The sequence below is a fragment of the Solanum pennellii genome, chromosome 6 (genome assembly GCF_001406875.1).
Source record: "Solanum pennellii chromosome 6, SPENNV200".
Classification (NCBI taxonomy): Eukaryota; Viridiplantae; Streptophyta; class Magnoliopsida; order Solanales; family Solanaceae; genus Solanum; species Solanum pennellii.
In genome coordinates, this window is record NC_028642.1 from 60,154,255 (window position 1) to 60,180,149 (window position 25,895).

The 25,895-nt window shown below is 34.9% G+C and overlaps 4 protein-coding genes across 4 annotated transcripts in view; 1 reads left to right on the forward strand and 3 right to left on the reverse strand.

Annotated features, from left to right (window-relative positions):
* Positions 1-2,140, reverse strand: part of LOC107021580 (protein LIGHT-DEPENDENT SHORT HYPOCOTYLS 4-like) — a 4,291-nt gene extending 2,151 nt beyond the window's left edge. Inside the window, exons 1-2 of the mRNA XM_015222269.2 lie at positions 1,562-2,140; positions 901-1,219 (exon numbers count right to left, since the gene is read on the reverse strand). Of these exons, the coding sequence (XP_015077755.1) occupies positions 901-1,219; positions 1,562-1,864 (622 nt within the window). The 5' untranslated portion in view covers positions 1,865-2,140. The remainder of the gene's footprint in view (positions 1-900; positions 1,220-1,561) is intronic.
* Positions 2,141-6,992: 4,852 nt separating this feature from the next.
* On the forward strand, positions 6,993-20,823 carry LOC107023155 (structural maintenance of chromosomes protein 1). Its single transcript, XM_015223743.2, has 18 exons — positions 6,993-7,637; positions 8,888-9,124; positions 10,033-10,266; positions 10,938-11,176; positions 12,977-13,243; positions 13,393-13,663; positions 14,699-14,823; positions 14,956-15,065; positions 15,161-15,268; positions 15,339-15,478; positions 16,618-16,707; positions 16,782-16,990; positions 17,324-17,493; positions 18,293-18,402; positions 18,565-18,944; positions 19,733-19,984; positions 20,218-20,445; positions 20,545-20,823. Exons 1-18 carry the CDS (start codon positions 7,200-7,202, stop codon positions 20,591-20,593), a joined length of 3,657 nt encoding a protein of 1,218 aa, XP_015079229.1. The 5' UTR covers positions 6,993-7,199; the 3' UTR covers positions 20,594-20,823.
* Positions 20,824-20,915: 92 nt separating this feature from the next.
* On the reverse strand, positions 20,916-21,796 carry LOC107023156. The gene is made up of 2 exons (XM_015223744.2): positions 21,452-21,796; positions 20,916-21,352 (listed from the first exon to the last, which is right to left on the reverse strand). The coding sequence occupies exons 1-2, from the start codon at positions 21,652-21,654 to the stop codon at positions 21,028-21,030; spliced, it is 528 nt and encodes a 175-aa protein (XP_015079230.1). The 5' UTR covers positions 21,655-21,796; the 3' UTR covers positions 20,916-21,027.
* A 465-nt stretch (positions 21,797-22,261) lies between these two features.
* The window catches only part of LOC107021184 (pre-mRNA-splicing factor SLU7-like), a 6,491-nt gene continuing 2,857 nt past the window's right edge, over positions 22,262-25,895 (reverse strand). The window contains exons 5-10 of the mRNA XM_015221793.2: positions 25,677-25,812; positions 25,285-25,584; positions 24,275-24,491; positions 23,096-23,199; positions 22,753-22,821; positions 22,262-22,669 (exon numbers count right to left, since the gene is read on the reverse strand). Coding sequence (XP_015077279.1) covers positions 22,592-22,669; positions 22,753-22,821; positions 23,096-23,199; positions 24,275-24,491; positions 25,285-25,584; positions 25,677-25,812 — 904 coding nt within the window. The 3' untranslated portion in view covers positions 22,262-22,591. The remainder of the gene's footprint in view (positions 22,670-22,752; positions 22,822-23,095; positions 23,200-24,274; positions 24,492-25,284; positions 25,585-25,676; positions 25,813-25,895) is intronic.

A 25,895-nucleotide genomic window follows, 5' to 3' on the forward strand; every position in this document is an offset into this window, starting at 1 on the left:
CCCCCACCCCCACCCCCACCCCGAAAAAATAATAATTTTGATTTTAAAAAATATTTTCAGTGTCATAAATTGTTTTTTACTTTAGTAAAAATAAAAGATGTCTCTCAAAAACATTTTTTATTCATAAATCAAACACTAAAAATTATTTCCGGAAAATATTTTCTACTCACCAACCAAACGTGAGAAAATAAGTCCAAAATTTACTTGTTTTCCAGGAAAACATTTTTTAGGAAAACATTTTCCATGGAAAACATTTTTCTCCCTACCAAACACACCCTAAAGCTGTAAAAATTGGAAACCGGAAGATCTAACAGAAGAATATATATTATGAGGTCTTATATTTAAATTTTTTTAGAAATAAAAACATAAAGTAATTCTTTTCGTAAAATTAGTTGCGCATAAACTTATGTCAAACACCATGACTATAAGTTATTTCTATTATTTTTGCATATATTAGCTCGAATCTTATATTATTTTCATGGTTCCAAACTTCCGGGACATTTGCTACACAGGAATAAGGGATAATAAGTTATTTATCATGCCTTTGATTAGCGGAATTAGTCAGTAATGAAATTATGTTATCATGTGATGTCACTATCAAATTCAATTAATAATATTGTGTATATATATAAAATAACTTTATCTATCCCAATATGCCAATTATACCCATACAAACAACCCCTTACCATCAAATTTTAGCATTAATTAACACATGGTGGAGAGAAATTAAATTTTTATATATATAAAATGTTGGATCTTCGTTTAAATTTTTGGCATATTTATTGTCTAGAGTAACTAACACTTTTGTATCTCATGAAATCATTATACCAAAATCTATTCGATTGATGCAAATAAATGGTAATTAGTTAAAGAGTATAATAATTAAACGTTCAGCTTCACCTGATGGTGGTGGCGATGAGAGTGGCAGTTGTACTGACGTGGACAACTGTTGCGGTGGTGGTGGTGGAGTTGGAGGTGGGCGTTTCCGTTTTTTCTTCTTCTCGTAACTAACTCCCCTCGCTTTGGACTGCAAATCACGAACCTCACGAAGATAAAGCCTAACAGCACGAGCACCAAATGGGTTCGTTTCCGGCTTCCCTCCATTTTCTTCATAAGCCGCTCTAAGTCGTCCTACCAGTGCGTCAAGGCTCCCCCAAGCTTGCTTTAGCGGACACGGACACGGTGCTGGCGGATTCGGATGCCCATAAAACGGACACATCTGGAGAAAAAAAAATCACAAACAGTGAAAAAGTGTAATACTTAACTTTATATATGTATATATATGCATTGGAAATTTGAAATTCAAATTTATAAGCTTTAAATTTTTTTATTATATATTTGAAAATTACTAAATATCACAATTGAATATTTAAAAGCGAAAAAGTTAACTTTCAAAATTCACATAAATTGAATTGAGAGAGTAAGATCAACAGATGCAGATGTTTATGAGTTTCATCCGTAACAATAGATTAATACACAGTTATAATTGAGTTCGATTGGAATACTTTTAGTTATTTTAAAGATATCGGAAGAAAAAGTTACTGAATATATATAATCTTACCGGAGTATGAACTTTGGTCTTGCCGAATTGATCAAGGTAACGAAGGAATTCAAGTACGTGAGCACCACTGCATCTAGAGAGCGTGAGTGGAGGCCTGTGGTTTCTCAGGTACTGACCAAACGTGTTCCAATCCCGCCGCTTCTGATTTTCGTACCTGCTACTTGAGCTAGCTGGTGCCGGTGTAGCAGCAGATGAAGAAGAAGCAGAAACAGAAATTATCTCGATATTGTTAACTGTTTCGATGTTGATTTTCTCGCGATGATGATGATTCGAACTTTCAACTAATTCCGTAAAAGAAGCCATAAATAGGATCGATCTCTATCTTCCTTGTTCTAGATCGGTCGCTTTATTAATTTTGTTACTGTTCATAATCACAGTAACAAAATAAAGAAATATTCGTTTGTTTGAACAATACTAGCAAAAATTGGAAGAGTACTGGTATAGCTAGCTTTGTTTTTTATCTGAAAATGATCAATACTTGGTACTTTTTTTTTGCTAAAATTGGGGAAGCAAAGTTTTTTTGGTATTAACGGGGTAGAGAAGGGGAAGAGTACTGTTTGTTTAGGGTTTATATGGAAATGAAGTGGAAGGGAGTGAAAATATAATGTGATATAAAGGGAGTAGGACATGCTGTTTTCTTCCATTTATCATAAGTACTAAAATGCCCTTGTTACATGTGAGAAATTAAATACTACTGTTTTATAATTAATTACTCCCATCAATAACTACTACTCCTATAAATTTATTATTTATAATAAAACTTGATATTTGGTTGACAATTATGGACATGATGGACTTTTTCTGTGTGTTTAATCACCTTAGCTTATTGAAAATCTTTTGGATCTAACTAGTTTAGGTTGCAACACTTTGAAATTAGAAAAAAAGGTGTATGTTATACATTAGATATTATGGTAAGATGGATATAGTTGTTCTACTATTAATACAAGTTTTTTGGTTCAAGTTTGGGAATAAAAAGAATTTTAATTAGTAGCATGGTGAGTGTTTTTTTTTTAATAAGCTGTCTGCGACAGAAATTCTATCAAATGAAGAAAAAAAGAGTTATTTGTATGGGTACGCTCTTTATTGTCAATTTTCAAATTCACATATTTGATTAAGAATGGAGTTGAAATAGTATTCTCAAGTTCAAACATTAGTACTAATAAAGAATAACTTAATAAAAAAAAAATTTCACACGAATTTATCAAGCACGGATCATAGTTAATTGTTAATTAGGTTAGTACATTTTGAATGTTAAATGAGTAAATTAAAGAAAACTATATATGATTTTCTCTTAATTAACATCTTAAATCACATGAAAAATACAGTGAAGTTGTTTGTGAAATTATTTTAATAAAATATAAAGTGTTCGAGATCAATAGTTTTTACAAATTGCTTTATTTTCTGTCGTTCATATTAAAGACCAAACAAAAAGTTTTATAGCTGGCTAATTAATTAATTAACTAATTATCGTATCTGAATTTACGCCGAACGAGCCATGCACTGTTACGACTTACGTACGTACTTCCAATCACCTAATTTCCTCTTATATTCTCTCCACCCTTTTAGCTCTACTCATTTTATGTTTAGTGAAATCGTATGACTCAATAGAGTTGAAAGAAAATTAAGTGTAAGCAAAATTTGTTATTATATCTGAATTAGAGAATTTTATTCTAAGGAGGTAATTATTCTCTCAATTATTTTAAAATATTTAATTTTTATATTAGTATTATATATGTAGGTTAATTGACCAAATTCATATTATATCATACTTAAAGTCTTTTTATTGTTGTAGATTTTTCTATTTCGTTTGATTTATTAGTATTATTATTAACTTATGTATGTTGCAATGAAATGATTCATTTTTTGACTAGGTAAATACTCCAATTTACTTGTGGTTTGATTAATTTAATTTACTACATATTATTATTTCTCATACTTTATAATTTAAGATAATAATAAATTTAATGCAATCCATCCTACGAGTATTATGTGAGAATATGCAAATTTTATTTTATCTTGTGAGAATATAGATATTGTTTCTGAAATTTTTTAACTTAAATATATCATAACAAAACTCAATCTTAAATTTGCAACTATATGTTAATAGAGTTTCGTCATCAATCAAATTTTATGGATGTAACAAAAACACGAGTATTAAAATATACATTTGCATCATTATTAGTTCAATAGTTTGGAAATATAAATACTAAGTACAAATAGAGTAATTTTTAATCCATTGTAGTAAATAAATAAAAAGACTAGACCCCTGCTCTAGCCCTAACTCGTTTATTGGTTTCCAACCCACCATTTATAGGTCTGCAATTCACACTTGTTGATCACGTGTACAAGTATTTAATTGATAGGCCAATGTCACTCTCTTAAACAACTGTTATGAATAACACTTTGAGCTACCATTCGTAGTAAAATTTAAAAATTTATCTTCAAATAATTATTTGATTAAAAAATGAAAATCTAAGTTCAATATCTTACTTCTACATATAAAACTTAAATTAAGTAAATGCACACAATTTCAAATTCTAAAAAGCATAACTTCAAAAACTCAAACTTTTAAAGATTCAATTTCAAAAAACATGCATGGCCAAAAGCATATTTTGAATTTATATTAAAGTTTATTGAAAACAACCTAGCTCTCTACCTCGTACGATAGGGATAAAGTTTTCTTTACATTCACTCTTCACAAATCCAATGTATAATTTGAAAGATTATAACATTTGAGCATATCATCCGAGGACCGGGTAAGAAAAATCATAAAAAAATAAAAAACATAACATCAAGTTATATGTACAAACAACATATATTTCTAGTGAAATTTCACCAAGTGAATGATAATTGAATCACAATAAACAACATATGACAAGATTTATAAGGATACAATCAGTACTCGTACGAACACTTATGGACAACACTCTACCTTTACTAACCTTCTATATATCCTATTATGCGATCCTCATTCATAAAGATGCGTCATGCATGTTCTATCTAATCAATTCTCTCATATACATTTTTAGCCTACATTTACCCTCTAATTAAGTACCCTCGATAACCTTCTCTCTTGGGAATAGTTTGTATGGCAAGTTTTACTTGCACATTTACTTTATTCATCGTATGACAATGAAATTACACTTCAAATATTCTATCTTGATCATATGTACTCAACCTAAACCCTTTGAGTTCATAAGTTTGTCTCTAAGCAATATGCAGGATAGCATTAACTTTATTCAATGTCTCATTAATCAGTAACATCTCATCAACACATGACATACATCATGAAATCTCATTCTAAATGGTCATCTCAAATGGAAGTACTTTGAGTCTCCTCCTATCATTCTAACTTGAGTCTTGACTCCATCATACATGTCATCTATAGTCTCCCTAATATAGATCATTAGGACATTCAGAGGCGGACTCACACTATGTATATGGGTGTATGCATGCATCCGCTAACTTCAGAAAAATATGTATATATGTATATCTATTTCGAAAATCTTGTAAAATTAGGATATTATTAAAGTGCACCCATGAAAAACATAGAAGTGCCCTTGCGCTATTGGTACAAGCTAGAGATACCACCCTTGAGACTAGAGTTTGAATCTAACTAAAGCCTTTTTTATTGGTTTTATTTTAAGTTTAGCTTAGAGCTCATATTTAATTTGAGCTATGTTTATATTGATGGACAAAGCCTTTTTTTTTATTGTTTTTATTTTAAATTTAGCTTAGAGCTTATATTTGAGCTATGTTTATATTGGTGCACCCCAAGTTTTTATTTTAAACTTAGCTTAGAGCTCATATTTGAGCGATGTTTATATTGGTGCACTTAAAATTTTCAAATTCTCAATTCTCCCCTGAGGATAACATCGAGACTGTCTATACCTTTACTAGATCAATGAACACTATATGTAGGTCCATCTTTCTTCTTCAAAATTTTTTTATCATTTTTTTCGTACTTGATGGATGACTTCAACAATCGATTATCCTAACATGAATCTGAATATACTCCTAAGTAATTTATTTTTAATAAGGCTTGCACTATATATATATATGTGTGTGTGTGTGTGTGTTAGAACAAAAAGGTGATATATATAGTAATTAAAAGAAAAATTGTAAATTTTTTACCATTTTAATTTTGAGAAAATGGCCAAAAGCCCCTTCAATCTCTAGCCAGATTTCCAACTACACACCTTAATTTTACGAGAGTCCTATCACCCCTTTGAACTGTCTAAAACTGAAATAGTTACACCCTTGAAAAGCCACAACCACATCTATATTGATCCGTGAATTTCACGCGTTCGACATGTGGAAATTTAATTAATTTATTATTTTTTTCAATTTTCGTATAATTCCGTTCTCTTTTTCCTATATTCTTCCAATTTCTTCAAATCCTAAAGCAATTTCTTTCCCAATTCCTTCAAATTTCTAAAGTAACTTCACCATTACTTTAAACACCAAAGTACATCAAAATTGAATTATGAGGAACAAGACAGAGATGAGAGGAGGTGTGGGAGTGTTTTTACTGGTGTTTTGAGTTTCGCCGGAGGCGACGACAATGGTGGCGTTTCATCGGAGGCAGTGACAATGGTAGCATTTCGTTGGAGGCAGTGACAATGGTGGCGTTTCATCGGAGGCAGCCACAATGGTGACGTTTCGTCGGAGGAAGCAACAATGGTAGCTTTTCACTGGTAGCAGTGGAGAGAGGAAAACTAAAAAAAGTGAGGGGAGCGCAATAGAGAGGAAGAACAAGTGCAAATTCTCTCCGGAAAAATGAGGAAGAAACTTGTAATTGGTTGCTTGAGATTTGAGATTGATAATTAAAGGATCTATAAAATAAATAAAAAATCTTATTTGATAGTTCAATTGGATTTGATGTAAACCTAAATTGATTTTTTTTTTTCAAATATGATCCGAAACCCATTTTTAGGTGATTTAAATTGATCTCATTTTACTTTTAATTAATTTGAATGGTTTATAAAAATTTCTTACTGAGATTTTAAAAGCTTATGTGAAATTAATGGTGAATCCGGTGAAGATGGAGGTGACAATGGTGGTTTAGAGATGGTGAATGGTGGGGAAATTTGATCTTTATTGCTATGGAGAAGAAGACAATAAATAAATAAAAAAAAATAAATTCTTAAAATCAGATTAAAATAAAGTTTTATATTAGATTTTTGTGCTCGCTCTTTCAAAAAAAGTGAGATACACTTACTTTGCCAATTACGCGTTCAGAGAGGTAATAATTTCAATCTTATGAAATTCAGAGGATAATAGAACCATTAAAATATGAGTATGTAGTTGAAAATCCGACTATAATTTGGAGGGTCTTTGACCATTTTTTTCTTTTTACTTTTGATAAATGGCGTTGGATATTTTAGAGGGAAAACGAAAAGAAGCTTTCTATAATTCGATTTTTCCCTCTCATTCGTCTTTCATACTCTTCCAATATGGGAACCCGACTCCAGCTCCGACTCCGACGCTCCATGAGTTAAAACAAGATAAATACCCGCCAAAATAAAAATCCCCTCACTTCAAACCCTAATTTCACTCTCCATCAACTCAATTCAAGTTTCATTTTCACCATTTCATCACAAAATTCTCACCCAATACCTAGGGTTTCGACTCAGCAATGCCGTCACAGGCGTCGCCGGGAAAAATCCACCGGCTGGAACTCGAGAATTTCAAGTCCTACAAAGGATTTCAAACAATTGGCCCATTTTACGACTTTACAGCGATTATAGGGCCAAACGGAGCAGGAAAATCTAACCTGATGGATGCAATCAGCTTCGTCCTTGGAGTTCGTACGGGTCAACTTCGAGGTGCACAGTTGAAGGACTTAATTTATGCTTTTGACGACCGTGAAAAGGAGCAGAGAGGTCGAAGAGCTTTCGTGAGGCTAATTTATCAGCTTGCTAATGGTACGGAAATTCAGTTTACGCGTGCTATTACGAGTGCTGGTGCGAGTGAGTATCGGATTGATGGGAAAGCTGTTAATTGGGATGAGTATAATGCCAAATTGAAGTCTCTTGATATTCTGGTTAAAGCACGGAATTTTCTCGTCTTTCAGGTACCGTGGTGGTTAATTGTTTTAAGATTTAACTTCATTGCATTGCTATTATATACTTAGTATGTAAGGACAACTACTATTTCTCGAAAAGAAACAATTACAACTCTCATTCGGAAGCAAGTTGCTGTCATTGACTGTATATTATAGGTCATTCAATAGCCAACTTACCCTATATATCAAGTATAAAAGTGTAACCTGAAGAAGATGGGTAACTTGCCACAGCTATTTAACTACACAAACACACTCTGATAGTGTTTACACAGAAATCATATAATGTAAATCCTATTACATTGACACTGTGTCTTGGTTTGCAGCAGAATAAACCATCTTTAAACAGCCAGAGTACCACTTCACCTCATATATATTTTTTGATTAACAACTTTGATGTATCAATCACCAAATGAGTCATTATAAATCCATAGCAAAGCTCACAAAGCTTGCTATCTCAGGCATTAATAATAACAGGAATTACAACTCCAAAGCATATCTCTAGCTCACTCATTATTTAAAGGATTCAAGCTCAATTGTAATTCCAGGTGAGGCTCACACACATGATGCATATGTATCCTTTGCAACAGCACCAGTGTCCTCTCTTTTTCACAAATATCCTTGTGTTTTTTCAATCCAGATGGAATGAATCACTTCACAGCGTATACCTAATACCAGTCTTAATATCTTAGCACGTTATGATTTTCTTTTTGCATTTTGAATGGACCATTGCGATCATCTGCACCTCATAACATGTGTTCACATCGGCTAGGATAAACCGAGACAATTAAATAAACGATGGTGTAATATAAAAGAATCATGAACTATCTTTACGGATTGAATTGAAGGGAAATATCTTTCATCCATTGTAACTTTATTTCAAAACACATTCCTATCTAATCATAATAAAGCGCAAAGTGTCACTAAAGACAGTATTAAGAATAGCTTGTATTAGCAGAAAGAAGAGGCAAGTTGTTATTGTTGCCATCAAATTGAGGTTTCTGGCTAATCTTAGTTCCCCTATAGGTCACTGCAAAATTTGATTGCCATCATGTGAGTGAGTTGCTAATTGTATTCCTTTGACGTTCTGCAACTGTGGTACACTTATAAGCTGACAAATGAATATAAGTAGAAAAAGGGAAGTTCAGAATATGACATTTAACAACCTATGCTATTATTCTGTAGTTAGTAAACTTAATAGCAGTTACTTCCTTCTGCATGTGTTAATGGATGTCTCTTTTACCTATGGATCATTGATGCAGGGTGACGTTGAGTCTATTGCATCTAAAAATCCAAAAGAACTCTCTGCACTCCTTGAGCAAATATCTGGATCTGAAGAGTTCAAGAGACGCTATGATGAATTGGAAGAAGAAAAAGCAAGAGCTGAAGAAAAGAAGGCACTTGCTTACCAGAAAAAGAAAACTGTAACTATGGAGCGAAAACAGAAAAAGGAACAGAAAGAAGAAGCTGAGAAGCATCTTCGTTTACAAGATAAACTGGTATGAGTTCAGTGCATCTGTTTTTGAGTGCATCGTCTTGTTTATGATCTTAATGCAAGATTCACCTGCTTTTATATTTTAAAGCATTATTCATTTTTATAGTAATGTGCTGAAGTGTTGTTTTTGTCTATATCCTTGTATTTCTATTTTTTCCAGCTGTCTACTGTGAGTATTCTCTCTCATTCTTTGTTCTTAATTAAGTATAAAAACTCTTTTTTATTTTTTTCAATAATTGTCTTTCAATTTTTTTCTTGGAAATTGGTAACTTAATTGTCTTTTGGATTTATCAAGTTATCATTTCATATCTGCTTCTTCAGTCGCAACATTTTTGCCCACACTTGCTTGCCTATAATTTATAACAAGGAGTTTGATACATCTTTGATTTCCTCTTATCTAAAATACGTGCCTCTGTGTGTATTATATAAATGCAAGGGTTTATTTATCAATTCATAATAAGGTGAGTTTTAAACTACTCCCATTTCCTCCTCCTATTTAGCTATTATCAGTAGTAGGGCCATGAAGCATCTGATATATAGTTTTGCAGTGATTGGGATACTTTCTACTCCGTTTTTGGCCTTGTCCAATAGAAGCAATTTCAGGAGAACAAATTAGTTGCCTGGTAGAGGCAGCGTATGCAGAAATATCATTTATTCCCTGTTAATGATAAAAGGTTATCTACTCTGAATTTTACTGCGAACAATGTGTATATGGTAACACCCTCAAGTTTTTGTTTTTTTTCCTGGCATATAGTGGATGATATCTTTTTCTTGTTTGTTGCTATTAGTGGAAGGAGAGAATATTTTGTAAAAAACAGTTGTTCGCTTGGTTTAACTTGTTTCTATTATTCCTTTATGGCTATTCCTCTTGTGAGTCCCTATCATTTGTCATCTGTCTTTTTTTTTTTTCAGAAATCTTTGAAGCAAGAATATTTTCTGTGGCAATTATTCAACATAGAAAAGGATATTGCTAAGACAAACGAGGAACTTGATGCTGAAGAAGCAAGAGTCAAAGAAATTGTGGAGAAACTTGGGGAATATGAAAGTGAATCTAGCAAAAAGAAGAAAGAACTAAGCGGATACATGAGAGAGATTGCATTGCGCGAGAGGAAGATTGCAGATAGAAAAAACAAACTTGACAAGAATGTAATTTTATCCTCAAATTCATTAGTCTTCCACATTTGTTTTATGAGTGATGTTAATGCTATTTTCTGTCTGCCTATGAAGTGAACCACATTTCTTCTGAACCACATTTCGTGCTATTCCAATCTGAGATAAAATCTTCAGCAATTGTTCTAAAGGTTTAGATAACTGAAAAGCTGACAGGACAAAACCAAATAGCCTGTTTCAAGATTAGCTATTGCAGGATAACACTTTTTGCCTCGTATTCCATATTGTTGGTTCCCTAAATTTTGTGCATGAAATTCGTTACTGTTGGCTCGAAGAGATTTCTCTGGCTGAATGCTTAGAAGCTTAATGAGTTAAACTTGTTGGGCGAGTGCTATTGATTGCTTTCCTAAATTTACTTGTTTATTCTGATTGTTACAATGTTCTATTAAAGGCGTGCAAATGTATTTTTTTTTTAATTTCTATTATTGAACTTGATGATGTGCCACATTAAATAACTCAGTTTATGTGGTGTCACACAAGATTTTCACCTATTTTGCCATCGAAAAACAAAATCTCGGTTGTCATTAAATAGTTATACTCTTGTGTCCTTGTTGCTCTGTCATCACTAGAGTTGTGAACTGCACGTATTTTTTATGCACTACACCGTTTATATGTGCTGACTCAAGGATTCATTTATCTTTTCACAGCAACCTGATTTAGTAAAGTTAAAGGAAGAAATATCGCGGATTACTTCAAAAATCAGAAGTACAAGTAAAGAGCTTGATAAGAAGAGAGAAGAAAAAAGAAGACATGCAGATGAGGTGAAGAAGCTTCAAAATGACTTGAAGGACATTACAAAGCAGCTGGACGAGTTGCGTCAAAGAAGTCGAGATGCAGGGGGGAAACTTCAATTAGCTGACAGTCAATTGGAGACATATCACCAAATGTGAGTTCTTTTATGATTGAGAAACTCTTTTATATGAAGGAATATGAGTACTTGTGTAATCTCTTTAACGTTTACTGCTGGTTTATTTGTTAATAAAATAAATGTCTTTGGATGATAATTGACGATCTAGGCAGGAATCATTAATTTTTCCGGTATCTGAATCTGAAGAAGCACCTATACATTAATATGTTGGGACCACATTTAATTAGTAAAATAATATAATTATTGATAAAGGGAAGCTTCTCCTATGTCGTGTCGAATCCGTATCGAAAAATAAATTTGTCCTCTCCTATAAAGAAAACTAACCCCCCACCCCGCCCTGCGCACGCGCGTAAAATCTTATCTAATGATTAACTAATTTAACAATCTAAAATCTAGTAATAAGTAATAAAATTTCTATTTCAACACAGAACAAAGAGCACATTACATTTCTCTGAAGTCAAAGACATTTAAACTTTTGCACACCTGTGGTTGTGGGTTTATGGTCCTAAGTTGCTTGGACTCTTCACATTTGGTGCCGCACCCTTGTCAACACGCCATGGGTGTGGGATCTGTGTCTGATTTGGTCAAGAGATTTTGGGTATTTTTACCAAAATTGATGGGGAAAGTCTGGACAATTTTAATGATTCCTATAATCAATACAAAAGTTGAGGCGAAATTGAAGAAAAAATTTCTATGTCACTCATTTTCCTATAATCCCTTCCAATATTCTCCTCAAGTTCTCCACATAATGTCTCATAATTTAGGTTTTAGAATTCTATTTTTAGATATTTTAATTAATTTTAGGCAAATCCCCGCACCCGTATCCATACATGAATCCATATCCCCAAATCTTATCATGAAGGATCCGATCTCTAGATCCGCAGCCGTATCGGACACCCGAACCCGAGCAACTTAATTATGGTCAATTAAATTGGAGGAGAACCATGGAATTTCAGCCTTTCAGGTTCAGAAGCAAGCCTTGGCAGGTGGAGTTACCTTATATTTGTGCTGGAGGGGGGTAGAAGGTACCCAGGAATAGCCGAGGTATATGCAAGCTGGCCTGAATGCCACTGTCATTAACTTTTTGAAACTTTTGCTTGTTTCCGTTGGTTATGTGTTTGTGCCTCTGACCTCAAAATAATATCCTGGGCAGGTTTTGTGTAACAAAACATTTTGTGTTGCTCAGCCCATGACTTGGATGTATCTTATTTGCTTATTATTTGAAGCAAGAACTTCTAAATTGCAAATGTACCACATTTTGTTGTCATGGTACAGACCTTCTTTGGTTCTGATTTGATGTAAGCTTCTATGATGCTCTCTAACATGTTCTTCTAAACCTTAATCTTTAATCTACATGGAATTTTAGATTCTTTTTCTTGTGACGGTGGTGTCCGGGCCAGCTTGAACGACCTTGACTATTTAACTGGGTACCTGCTACCTCCTACTAGCACGGGTACCTGGTCACACTTTCTTCCAAGGCTTAGGCAGATGGAAAACATCACCAAGTGTTATTATGCATGCTCTTTTTCTGCCCTGTCCTTGTGCCCCCATTGGGGAGGTGGAAAAACTGCTTCCTTGTGCTGCAGAAGCTCATGTTTTTTATTAGCAATGTCGTTACATGGACTGTCATGGGCTCAAAAATTGCTTTTTTCCATTGTCATCTTCTCTCTCAGGCTGCCTAGACAGAGGAGAAAGGTGAAAGCATGGAAATGTTTGCATTGTCACATGATCTGCTTTTTCTATATTCTTTTGAAATAAATGTCTATAGATCAAGTGCTAGTTTTCATTTGATGAAGCTTCGTGGATTTGGTCTTACAGTAAAGAGGAGGCTGGCATGAAAACTGCGAAACTAAGAGATGAGAAAGAGGTCTTGGATAGGCAGCAGCGTGCTGATATTGATGCTCAGAAGAATCTGGAACAAAATCTTCAGCAGCTTGAAAATCGGAAGCATGAGCTTGAGTCTCAGGAGAAACAGATGCAAACAAGGTTGAAGAAAATTCTTGATGCAGTTAAGAAGCATGATGAAGAACTGAAACGGGTGAAAGAAGAACAGCGTGAGATGAAAAATAAACTTCGACGCTCCAGGTTGGTCAGATTGAGCTATGATACATGCTACTGAATACCATGACATATTTCCTTGTTTAATAGGCTCTGGTTGTATGGAAGTTCAAGTAACTGCATTTGCAAAATTACTTGTTTATGTAAATAACTTGAAATATCTGTTCTTTTGACAGAGAAAAACATGACAATCTGCGCAAACGACTTGATGAAGTAGAGGACCAACTACGCGAGTTGAAGGCTGAGAGACATGAGAATGAGAGAGATGCCAGATTGTCTCAAGCAGTTGAAACACTGAAGCGTCTGTTTCCCGGTGTTCATGGTCGAATGACAGATCTCTGCAGGCCAATACAGAAGAAGTATAACCTTGCTGTAACAGTTGCAATGGGCAGATATATGGATGCAGTAGTAGTTGAGGATGAACAAACAGGAAAAGAATGCATCAAGGTGCGAAAGCAACTATGTCATAGTAATGATTCTTCTAGTATCAAGTAGTTAAGCGGTGCTAATCTGGTTTCTCCTGCCACGGTTTATTAAGATTACCTGATTATATTTCTCAACTTCTATCTTGGTTTGATTACTTGTGATGCTGCAACTTGGTGATGCTAACCTAGAAAGAAATTTCTTCTAAAAGTGCCTTGTGTTTTCAGGGACCGTTCCTTCCTTATTCACTTCATTGTTTTCCTTCTTTTTAAGCATTTTAACTTTATGTAAATATATTAATGTATTTTATATAGATGTTGCTGTGCTTGCTTTAGAGGTTCATCTTTGGAGTGGGATAGGTCTTATCATTTTTGTCTTTGATGTTATACTCCATTAGAATATCTACCTTTCTCCTTCATAGAGACTGCAATTAACATGCTACCTCTCTGGAAAAAAGCAAATGCTGCAAGTGATATGATTCTCCATATGTTTGCTTTGTAGCCATGTATGCTATCTCTGCTGAAGTTTGTGGTAATATAATAATGTGCACTTTCTAAAATGCTATGTAACTTCTTCTACTCTACATTTCAATTTAGGGTATGTCACCTAATGTTATTAATTACTGTAGTCTTGTATCCAATTAAATGACAAGTGAAGTGGATTCTTAAGCTGTATATCTCTCTGCCACTCCTAATATAATGCTGGTCGCAGTGGTCCTGTTTTCAGATTTATGTTACCTATACTACTATGAACTCACATTTGTCTATTTTCTTGGGGCAGATTATGCTTCTATAAGTGACTGTACCTCTATTTGATTTAATCAGTTTAGTATAAGAAAGAACAATAATATTTGAAGTGTTGTTATATGGGATCGGTTTTAGAATGTGATATTCCCTTGAAATGCTTTTGTCTACAACTGGACTAGGGAGCATTTCTCTGACCCCAGAACAGTGTGCTTGATTCATTTCCCGTAGATTGAGATGCTCTTTTTGATGTGTTTATTGCCCCTAAATTTTTCCATTGTGTTAATTGTGCCTCTACGTTCTTTGTTATGTGTAGTATCTGAAAGAGCAAAGACTTCCTCCTCAGACATTTATACCTCTTCAGTCGGTCCGTATAAAGCCAGTAGTTGAGCGGCTGCGGACATTGGGTGGGAGTGCACAGCTGGTTTTTGATGTTATACAGTATCCTGTGCTGTTATACTAATTATTATACCTAATATGTTGATTATCCATATTCCTCAACCATACACCTGTCTATGATGATGGGAAAATCTTATCAGAAACTCTGAGGTTTTATGCTTAACAGTAACACAGATTTGATCAAGCACTGGAGAAGGCTATATTATTTGCTGTTCAGAATACCATTGTTTGCAATGACTTAAAAGAAGCTAAGTATCTTAGCTGGGATGGTGATAGACTTAAAGGTAAGATGGTGCTTTTCACTGATGAACAACAAAGAGTACTTCCCTTCTTACTATACAAGTTAATCTTGGTTTAACAACACCCATATTGCTTGTAGTTGTGACTCTTGATGGGATTTTGTTAACAAAATCGGGTACAATGACTGGTGGTACTAGTGGTGGAATGGAAGCACGATCTCACAAATGGGATGACAAAAAAATTGACGGTTAGTTGAGTTCGTTATCCATGTGTCTGGTTGGTTGCGTAGTCCTGATTCTTTTTTCCCCGGTTTGTAGTGCTTAAGAAGAAAAAAGAAGGTCTCGAGTCAGAGTTGGAGGAGCTTGGATCAATAAGGGAGATGCAGCTTAAGGAGTCTGAAGCATCTGGCAGAATCAGTGGACTTGAGAAAAAGATTCACTATGCTGAGATTGAAAAGGTTTTTGACTATCTATTCTTAAAGTTTTGTGAGCCCTCATATTAGTCATTTGAGATTCATACATTGTCATCTATTTTCGGTTTAAGATGCCCTTGTAGCTTCTTATATAGCAACTTCCTTCCTGATAAAGTTTGATATAGTGAAGGGGGAGTATGGTTATTGTATCTCTAAACTTTGTAGTTTGCTGAGGTTCTTGTGTGTTTTCTTGGGTCCAACTCCATCTTTATTGCCTTTGTGCCAGTTTCTACAACACTATTTTGAGATTTCTCAAATACTTGACATGTTTTGCTGATAAAAAAGTATTCAAGACACATTATAGAAATAATATGGTTTATATAACTCAATTCTTTCAAGAAATAAAATTTATTTAACAGTTTAAAATCCAAATTTGCTCTGATGTTTCAATTATTCTAATATTTTCTGCTGCTTTTGCTGTTAATACACAAGTCAAGTGGACTGCAAAACTCTCTGTCTGATCATTTCATGTCAACATTAAACAGACTGAAGTAAGCTATTAGTGAGGACCACCAACAATATAGCTTGATTTGTTTCTTTGAGGAAAGTAACTAGTTTATATATATATATATATAAGGATAAACAATTGCTTAATAATCAATTCCTATGATCACAAACCTTGGTATTTTGTTCTTAGGGCCACCCTGAGCATCATATCCTCATGTTGATTGGTTCTTTCAGTCTCAATCTAGTGCTCATCAAGTTGATGGCACTTTGGAATTGAAAGGGTGTTAAAGTTTTGCTTTATACTCGACTGATTTATTGCTGCAACTTATTTGTTGATGGACAATATCTGAAGAAGGAACTCTGCCTATACTCTTCATTTCTTCTTTGATACATTATGGTAAAAAAAGATGGCATGCTCACATTTATTTATACTTCCAAATGTTCAAATTCTTTGAAAAATAAACTTTATTTACACTTTGGATCTACTTCTGTTTACATATTTTTGGAGAGTCCGAGCAACGTAGTGGCTCAACAGTCGTGGTGTCTTTTGCCCTAGCTTTTCACTTCTTTCATAGCTTATTAATTCTGTATCCCTGTTAATGTACTGTCGCTTATTGGCCTTTTCATTTGTATATGTTCTGCATCTTGTAATGCTGACAGCTTGAGTTGTCTTGCAGAAAAGTATTGCAGACAAACTTCAAAATTTGGAACGCGAAAAGGGGAGTATTGAAAATGAAATTAGACATATCCAGCCTGAACTTGAGCAGGTGTTTATACTACCTATCTTAGAATCTTTGGTTTTCTTTTTTTTTAACATGGGTCTTACTCGGAGTTTCTGCAGTTGAACAGAAAAATAGATGCAAGGGCACAAGAGATCTTATCACGAGAGAAAAGGATCAATGACATTGTTGACAGAATCTACAAAAAGTTCAGTGAATCTGTTGGGGTGAGAAATATTAGGGAGTATGAAGAAAATCAGCTCAAAGCTGTTCAGGAAATGTCTGAAGAAAGGCTCAATTTACATAATCAACAATCGAAGCTTAAGTCACAGTATGTTTCCTCTCTGATTAATGTTGTCGGTTCCTTAAAACTATTAGAATAAATTCAATGATAAATAGATGCCGACCTCGACCTAATCATCTGACATTCTGATATTGTTTCTCATAATCATATTTTCTGCCCTTAAGCCAAACAAGCGTCCATACTTTTTTTTAAAAAAAAAAATTGGACTTGATTTTCGTTGAGTATTTTGCTGTCCTCATCAGTTGTTTGAGCTATAAAGCTAATAATAATATTGAAGGCTTGTTACTGTTTTAACAGTTGCATTGTTAATTTTCAGCCTAGTTGTAGCACATTCCACTTCTTAATTCAAGCATGTTTCAGGTTGGAATATGAGCAGAAGCGGGACATGGATTCACGAATTGTAAAACTGGAATCCACCCTTAATAACTCAAAAGAGAAATTAAAGGAGGTTGAGACCAAGGAGTCGGATCTGAAGTCATCCATGGAGAAAGCTACAAAGGAGATAGACGATTACAAGGAAGAAGTATTCGGTATGCTTTAGGTTTCAATTTTTTGTAGAGCCCTCTCACTAGCTTTTCAGCCTTGTTGGACTAGATATTTCTGTATGCTTGTACTTTCTTTGTAGAAGTATTACAAAAGATTCCTTCTCCAATATCTCTGTAAAAGCCTCATCAGATAAAGTGCATATCTTGATAGGGTGAAACTCTACCATGTTCTGCTTCTTTTATGATAAATCAGATTGCAGCAACAACTGCCAATTTCTAACTAGTCTAAAACATGGAAAAATAGCATTGCATGATACTTCAAATAATTCTTTTTCCTGCTCACATTTCCGAAACATGAGAAGTTGAATTGGAGCTATTGTTTTGGTGTCGTGCTTTCTTCCTTTCGGTGCACATTGGAATTAGTTGAAGATGCTGAAATTCTGTTACACTTCACAGAAAATCTGTATGAATAGACAGGGTAAACTTCTCTTCTGCAATTTTTGGATTTTGTCACAGCACTTTCTTAGTGCTTTTTTAAGCATTAATAATTCTTGCCTATTAAAAAAAACATATTCTGGGACTTCAAGAAATGCAAATTGTGTTTGAATAAATTGGTAAAGAGGGAGTATCACTTCCTGATGGTAATTAACTAGTTATACATTCACTTCCCAATTCAATTATATTTCATCTCCTCCTTTGAATATACTTTTTTTGGTCATGTCAGGCTACTGAATGCCCAGTATTAGTCATTCCTTTTCCTATGTTCGTACTTTGCAATAGGCAATATGTCCCTTTCTCCCAATATGTTGTACATTAACAGAATTTTATTCCTTTCCTTCTGCAGCATGGAGATCCAAATCAGAAGAATGTGAAAAGCAGCTGCAGGAGTGGCAGAAAAAGATCTCTGCTGAAACAACTAGCATTAGCAAACATAACCGTCAAATTAAATCAAAGGTTTTTCTGATCAATGATAATTTCTTGGAGAAGTTCTTTCTTATCTAGCTATGGCTTCTGAGAATCCACTCATTTTTACCAATTGCATTCATATATGTTGAAAAGGAGTGCTTTCCTCTTAAAAATATGAGTATATGAGTGCTTTTGTTCTTTGTTTTACAGGAGGCACAGATTGAACAACTGAATTCAAAAAAACAGGAAATATTGGAGAAATGTGAACTGGAGCAAATAGAACTGCCCACTATCTCTGATCCAATGGATACTGGAGAGTCTACACCTGGCCCTGTTTTTGATTTCAGTAAACTGAGTAGAACATATCAGCAGATTACGAAGCCCACTGAAAGGGAGAAACATGAGGTGGATTTTACTCAGAAAATTGCTTCCTTGATGTCGGAGATAGAAAGAACAGCTCCAAATCTGAAGGCCCTTGATCAATACAAAGATTTACTGAAAAAGGAGGAAGATGTTAATAAAGAATTTGAAGTGGCCAAAAATGAGGAGAAGAAAGTTACTGATGAATATAATAGAGTTAAAGGGGGCAGGTATTATTAATCTCAAATGCTGAAATTCACATGTATCTCGATATTATTTCACCATGATATTCCTGAATGTCAGAGTAAGTGAAGTGGTTACTTTACTTGTTGGAGATGAGGTTACAGTAGTATGCTGTCAGGAGATCATTACCCTATAGAATTGTTTGATCTATGTATGCTTGCTTATTTATGGTTGTTCAGTCCTCTGCTTCAATTAATGTTTTTATACATGGGGTTTTAAAAAGGGAATTCTGCTTTTGGTAAGCCTTTGAGATCCATGTGATTGAGGCCACGTTTATTGATCTTCTATTAAAACCAATCTCTAATTTATGTATCCTTAAATTATCCTTTGCAAGGATGAAAAAACTACAGGAAAGACACACAAGGCACCAAAAATAAAAAGAAAGAACTAGAGAAATTTATGTATTGCTGAAGCATATATGTATTTTTTTATTTCAAATTTTTTTTGTTGAAGCGAGTTCTTTATTGCACTCTTTCTGGCCATATTCTTGATTAGTTGATATATGCATGAGACAATATGCTCCTATTTGTAGGTCCTTTTCTTCCCTTTTTCCCCAGTCTTTGGTGTGGTCTTTACAGATATTTGTTGCGTTTGATTAGACATAGAATGGTGGGATAGTCCTTTTATATTCTATCCTGTAGAAAAAATAGCAAAAGTTGACTACCATATCTGTTATCGTTACTGTGTGGTATTTTGTTGCTCTGAAGTCTGCGTGTTCCCTACTTGTGGGATTAAAGAGTATGTTGTTGGTGAAGTCTGCATGTACTGCTTGCAGGTATGAATTGTTTATGAAAGCTTTCAATTATATATCTGGCAAAATCGACCAGATATACAAGCAACTCACAAAGAGCAATACACATCCTCTCGGTGGGACAGCATATCTTAACTTGGATAATGAAGATGAGCCATTTTTACATGGTATCAAGTATACTGCTATGCCCCCAACAAAACGGTTTCGGGATATGGAACAGCTTTCAGGAGGGGAGAAGACGGTTGCAGCACTTGCATTGCTTTTTGCTATCCACAGGTAATCTGTGTGGCTACTCACAAACTCATTATGCCAGCAGGAAGTAGGGAAATACTTCTTTTAGTCTCAGAAATTACTAATGTTCATTTGGCACAGTTTACATCCACTTGATATGCAAATATCAGTTAGTGTGAGCGAATTGTAGATAGTGTCATAGTGATAATACCTATCTTGTTTCCTTCCAATTTGAACTTGTGCAGAAAATGCTTCACACTTTTTTGTGTGATTTTCAGTTTTAGACCTTCTCCATTCTTCATACTGGATGAAGTTGATGCTGCATTGGATAATCTGAATGTTGCCAAAGTTGCTGGATTCATTCGATCAAAGTCGTGTGGAGGTGCTAGGCTTACTCAGGATCCTGAAGAAGGATGTGGCTTCCAAAGCATTGTTATCTCTCTGAAAGACAGCTTTTATGACAAAGCTGAAGCTTTGGTTGGTGTTTACAGGGATGCTGAGAGAGGGTAAGATTCTGCAGCCTCTCTATCACTCACTTCCCTTCTCTCTTCTTACTTGAGATAATAACATGAACATGGTGTTTTTTTTTTCTTTTCTTGTTGCAGTTGCTCGAGCACATTGACATTTGATCTGACCAAGTACAGGGAATCGTGAAAGTCCAATCTCTTATTCTCTGGAGATGTAGTTCACCGATGTTTAGATTGTATTTAACTGATCTTTGGTTGGTCGTTAATATAACAGTTCAAATGTAGTGTAGATTGGTATATAAGTGATCTTGTTACATTATATACATACAGTTGTTTGAAGTTTCACAACGCCAATAGTGGCTCGTATCTAAATGTATTTTACTTGTGATTTGAAGTAGTACATATTGTGGCTGCTTATTTGCTTTGAAATCTTCACTTAGAGACTCATAATTACGGGTGTTGAGACCATAGCATGTTACATGAAAGCAAGCAGGAGAGGATGACACATAGTTTAGTATGAGAATGTTATAATAGCACCCACACGAACACAAGTAGAACTAAAAATGTCCATTGAACCACATAGCTTACAGAAAAAGCTAACACACTTATAGTAACAATCAATTAGTTGCAGGCTTCATTAGCTTGAGATAACTGTTGAGCCAAAACAGAAGCAGATTTTTCAGAAACCAAAGCTTGAATGAGCATGGTCTTTACTTCCCAAGCACTGTAGGGATAATTCTGTCTGGCATATGAATTCAACAATGCAGCTGTTGATTGCTTCACTAATCTGGCAAATACGTTATCCCCATCGTCGTTTCTTCCAGCAGCTTCTAACAATGTTAGATCATACCTGTATCGCTCGTAGGCCCTGGATCCAAATATTTTAGATACTGTCGATGTCTGTGGTACCATTTTTGGCCATGACTCTCTCCTGCTGCTCCAATACCTATTTCATTCACCAATAGCAAAATAACAGGTTTTTATAGTTCATTGCCATAGTGATAATGCTAGCAATTTTAGACTAGTACAAAGAAGGGTTTCTTACTGAGGAGTACATCTTCCTCTGTTTCTGGTGTACACAAATCCAGGTCTAAACTGTTGCGCCGATACATTGAAATCTCCCAGGTAGAAGTAATAAGTAAATAAGAGCACTAGAAGAGCCAAACGATTCTTCAGTATAAGAAAATTAGCCATTTTCTTTTGAGCTTTTGCAGTTATCTCAAACTCTCTAGTGGAAGTTATGTACATTTGGATCTGAAGAAAAACACATCCATCTTTTGGTCGTCCTCGAAAGTGGTGCAAATTTGAACTTGCTTGCTTTTACTGAAACCATCACTTTCACTGTTTCTCCATTTTTTAACTTTATTTGCTATATGATGGGTCAGGTGTTTGTTTGTAGCTAATGAATGACATCTCACGTGGCGGATAGCTTCCCTTGCACGAATAATTTATCCTTTTCTTTATATAGGGACCGTTGTGGGTTATATTCCGTCTTATTTTGTTTTGAATTCCATTTATATATACAATCAATTAAACCTAGTAATCGTGGTAACTAATGATTTGATTTCCCTTGTAGGAAAAAAAAAATATGTGATAGTAATTTACGACAAGCTGTGAGCTGTGGCAGTAAATAATGGTAATTGATAGTGGTTGTTGTGACCAGTGTTACAGAGTGTAAAGAAAACTAAACTTAGTAACTAATGTCTAAATAATTATAATTTGAGACTTGAAAACAAACAACTTTGGTGAATAAAATTTGAATGATTCAAATTCAAATCTTTATCCAGTATAATACATAAAATCCCTGATATAAAAAGAAAATGATGGAATCAAAGAGTTCTCACGCTAGATATTTCAAATTTGAGCCATTAAAGAGATAGAGAGTAGTAACAAGCTTAAATATGATCTCACAAAACCCAGTGTGCATGTATGTACAACTGATAAATCAGGACAGATACAACGCTTGACCACAATTATATTGAAATAATAAAAAAATGGGTTTGAAGCAACAATATATACATATTACGCGCAGGAGTGGCAATCATCCAAAGAGCTCCTCACTTGTAAGCCCCTAATAATGGATGGTGTGTTTGGGAGTGTATTTTACTAACAATTCACCTACATGTAGTTTGCAAATGCCAAGTGCTACCTAAAAAGGTGCAAGGACTTCCCTCTTCTGTATAACTCAGTGCAAGAAGTCCCTCATTGGATCGTCATGGAGGACCTTTTTCATTCTGTAGGCCTCCATTTCTTCCGGTGTAACCTACACAGAGAAATGTGGTAAGACAGCCCAAAAGAAAAGATACAGAGAAGAAGGGAAAGATAAAAACGAAGAATCAGATGTACCTCGTCATTGTATTTCACGTTGTATTTCCTTTTCCTTTCATCCCTCTCTTCTCTCCTCTTTTCATCCTCCTGCTCAGACAAGGAATACAAATTTAAGATAGTGTTAGAGCATCCAGATATACATGTGAGCTAGACCCAACTGAGTATCCACACTGTTAAAACATGGATCCAGTCAGGCTTTCAACCACCACCCACTCTTTTCCACTACCATTCTTTGTGAACATCGAAAAGAAAAAGAAATTACATTTTGTTTCCAAAAAGAAGAAGAGGAAACTGAGTTAATTGATCATCATGACGTGTGAGAGTGGCTTCATAATCACCAAGAATAGGTTAAAGGGGATACCTTTTTAAGAGCTTCAGCCAGCTTTTGCTGGTCCAGAACCAAATCGTCAGGAACTTCAGTTCCCCAAGTAGTGAGCCTCTTCTCCTCAACCGGCGCATGTGTATCTAGATTGATCACATATTTGATGAAAAGAATATAAATATAAAAGTTTGAGATAAACGGCTACACTGCATACAAGTATACCTACAAAGTGACAGGTAAGAAAAAAAGCCACCTTCAAATATGGGGTTCATGCCACATTAGGAAAATATGTACACATCTGAATTACAAGTGCTAGGAAATCAGACAGTTCACTGATAATTCTGTCATCAAATACGCAATTCCCCCACAATTGCATGTAGATTCATAATACAATGAACAACAGAGGGTGGTTGAACCTCCTTTGACTTATGTCAAATTCTACTATTACATTGCTGCCCCCAGAAAAACTGTAGAAGGTTGCTAATTCATAATCAAATTCTTGACCAAAATTCGAAGAGGACGACAGGCAAAATCTCAGCAGTCTATAAAATAAATTCTCTGTATTTATAGGTAAGAAGACCCTAGACATTCACAACATCTAATCCGGAATCTTGATCAGATTTACACAAAGTGACAAAACAACAACTGTATCCGTCCCAAACAAGTTGGGCTCGGCTATATGAATCCTCACTGACTATGTTTCCCTTTCAATTCATCTCAAGCCAACATCAAATGAAGTAATAAATATAAATAATAATAAAAATACCAGCAGTTCTCCATCTTTCCTATTGCGTAAAAATCTCTAATATTGCTAAAAGACTCCTATAAAGCATAAGATCTAAAGTAAACATATTAAGAGTACTCCCAATCAATTGGGTATCATGGAAAATACTTGGATTTGAGAAACTAGAGACTTGAAAAGCATTTCCGTTCTGTTATTTTTTACTGGTCTGACAACGAGAATGTGCTCTAAGAAAAGAGTTGATGATATCATTTGGAATTACGTTGATGATGATCTAGTTCACAATGTGCTTTTTTTCTTTTTTTGCGGAGGAAAGTAGCAGGTAACTTAAAGAAGTAATATGATGGTCTCTCGTAACTTCGGGTCATATGCATCCATAAAATCTAAAATCAAAAAACAAAGAATTGTGAAAGTTCCATTATCAGGAAACTGGATTATCGGGGATAGCAACCTGAATTTCAATAGAGAACACTAACCTTCAGCAGACTCCTTGCGAGCAATATTGGCCTTCATAAGATCAGCAGAAGCTTCAGCTGCTTCAATTCCAGCAGCACCTGTACAGTAGCTGTTTCTGATTGTCTGTTTGCAGCATTTGTAACCCCAATGGTGATCCTTCCACCATGAACCCCAAACTGTGGTGTGGTTATTGATAAAAACATCCTCTTCATATTTGCTTCTAGGAATAGACATCTCCTACAGCAAGCAACTCACAAGTTATGCCAACCAAACGAATCAAGAAACATTTTATAAACATTATCCACTCTTAATTTCCTAATAAATGTTATTTCTAGTTCTATCTTATTTCCCCAGAAAATGGAGCAAGTATTTCTTTGCATCGCACAGACTGGTTGTAACAACTTGAGAAGGTTATGGAGACGGTATCTGAAATTTATTGTGCTGTCCAGATGTTTATGTAAATGAGGATAGTTAAGTCTTGAATCTAAATAGCTGTATGAAAGGCAGATGATAGTTTCTTTGAGGTATCGGTATACATTCTTCTTTAATAATCCTCTCAGAGAGTTTAATAAGTAATATTTCTTTATATATCAAGTTGTTTCCAGTTTGGATAAACTTGGTTAGGATAAGAACAGAAATACCCGCATCTTCAAAAGAAAAAAGAAAAAAGAAAAAAGATGTCGAATTGCCTTCAATTGAGGTAAACAGAGCCATATGATTGAAGACTGGATTGCTGGATATGATGGAAGAAGAGGATGATCTCCTGAATTATTCTGCTCTCAATACTTAAGTAGGAAATAGTGATGAAGCTTATAACGTTGCTGGAACTGAAAGGTGAAGGGAACCTAAACCCAGCAGAGATTGGAATGAAGCAGAATGAACCCAAATGAAATCAGATACTTTGGACAATTGCAACAACAATTAAGCTTCAATCTCAGAGTAATTTAATATATACCATTACCTTATGCCATTCAACCCCATGTCCTAAAACTTGCAAAGTAATTTATGCAGTTTTTGATGAAAGAATTACCTGGCCCTTCACAATCCTACCAGCACAATCATATTCAACTTCTCTCTCACTCTGACCCAACAGTAGTTCTCTCGGGAGTATTTCTTCACTGGCAGCATTACCATACTTCTCCATGATATCCTCCTTTGTTTGTGACTTCAGTTTCTCCTTGTTAACCTTGTAATTTTTGTAAAGCAGTTCTGCTTGGGATGGAGCTGCTTGCATATGAACATCATGCCCCTTGTCAAAAGCTTCCCAAGCATGAATATTCAGCTGCTTGAACTCCAATGCTTGACCACTAACTCTATTTTGGTTATCACCCTATAAGAGGAAACATAAAAGGATGACGACTAAGTCGAAAAAAAATGAACAATGAAAACCAGTACTATTTGGTGGATCAATTGTACACTTACAGCATAGAACTTTTCATTTGGATCCATATCTGGAAGAGGGTCTTCACGCATGGACCGGGTTTTGGGATCATAGTGTGCAGAATTGACGTCAAGATTAAGAAGATATTTTGCGGTATCTTCCCGGATACGTAGATTCCTGGACAATGCAGAAGCATGAGTAGCTTGATAAAGTAGCACGCAGAAGATATTCACTTAACCCCTCATTCCTTCACCCCCCCC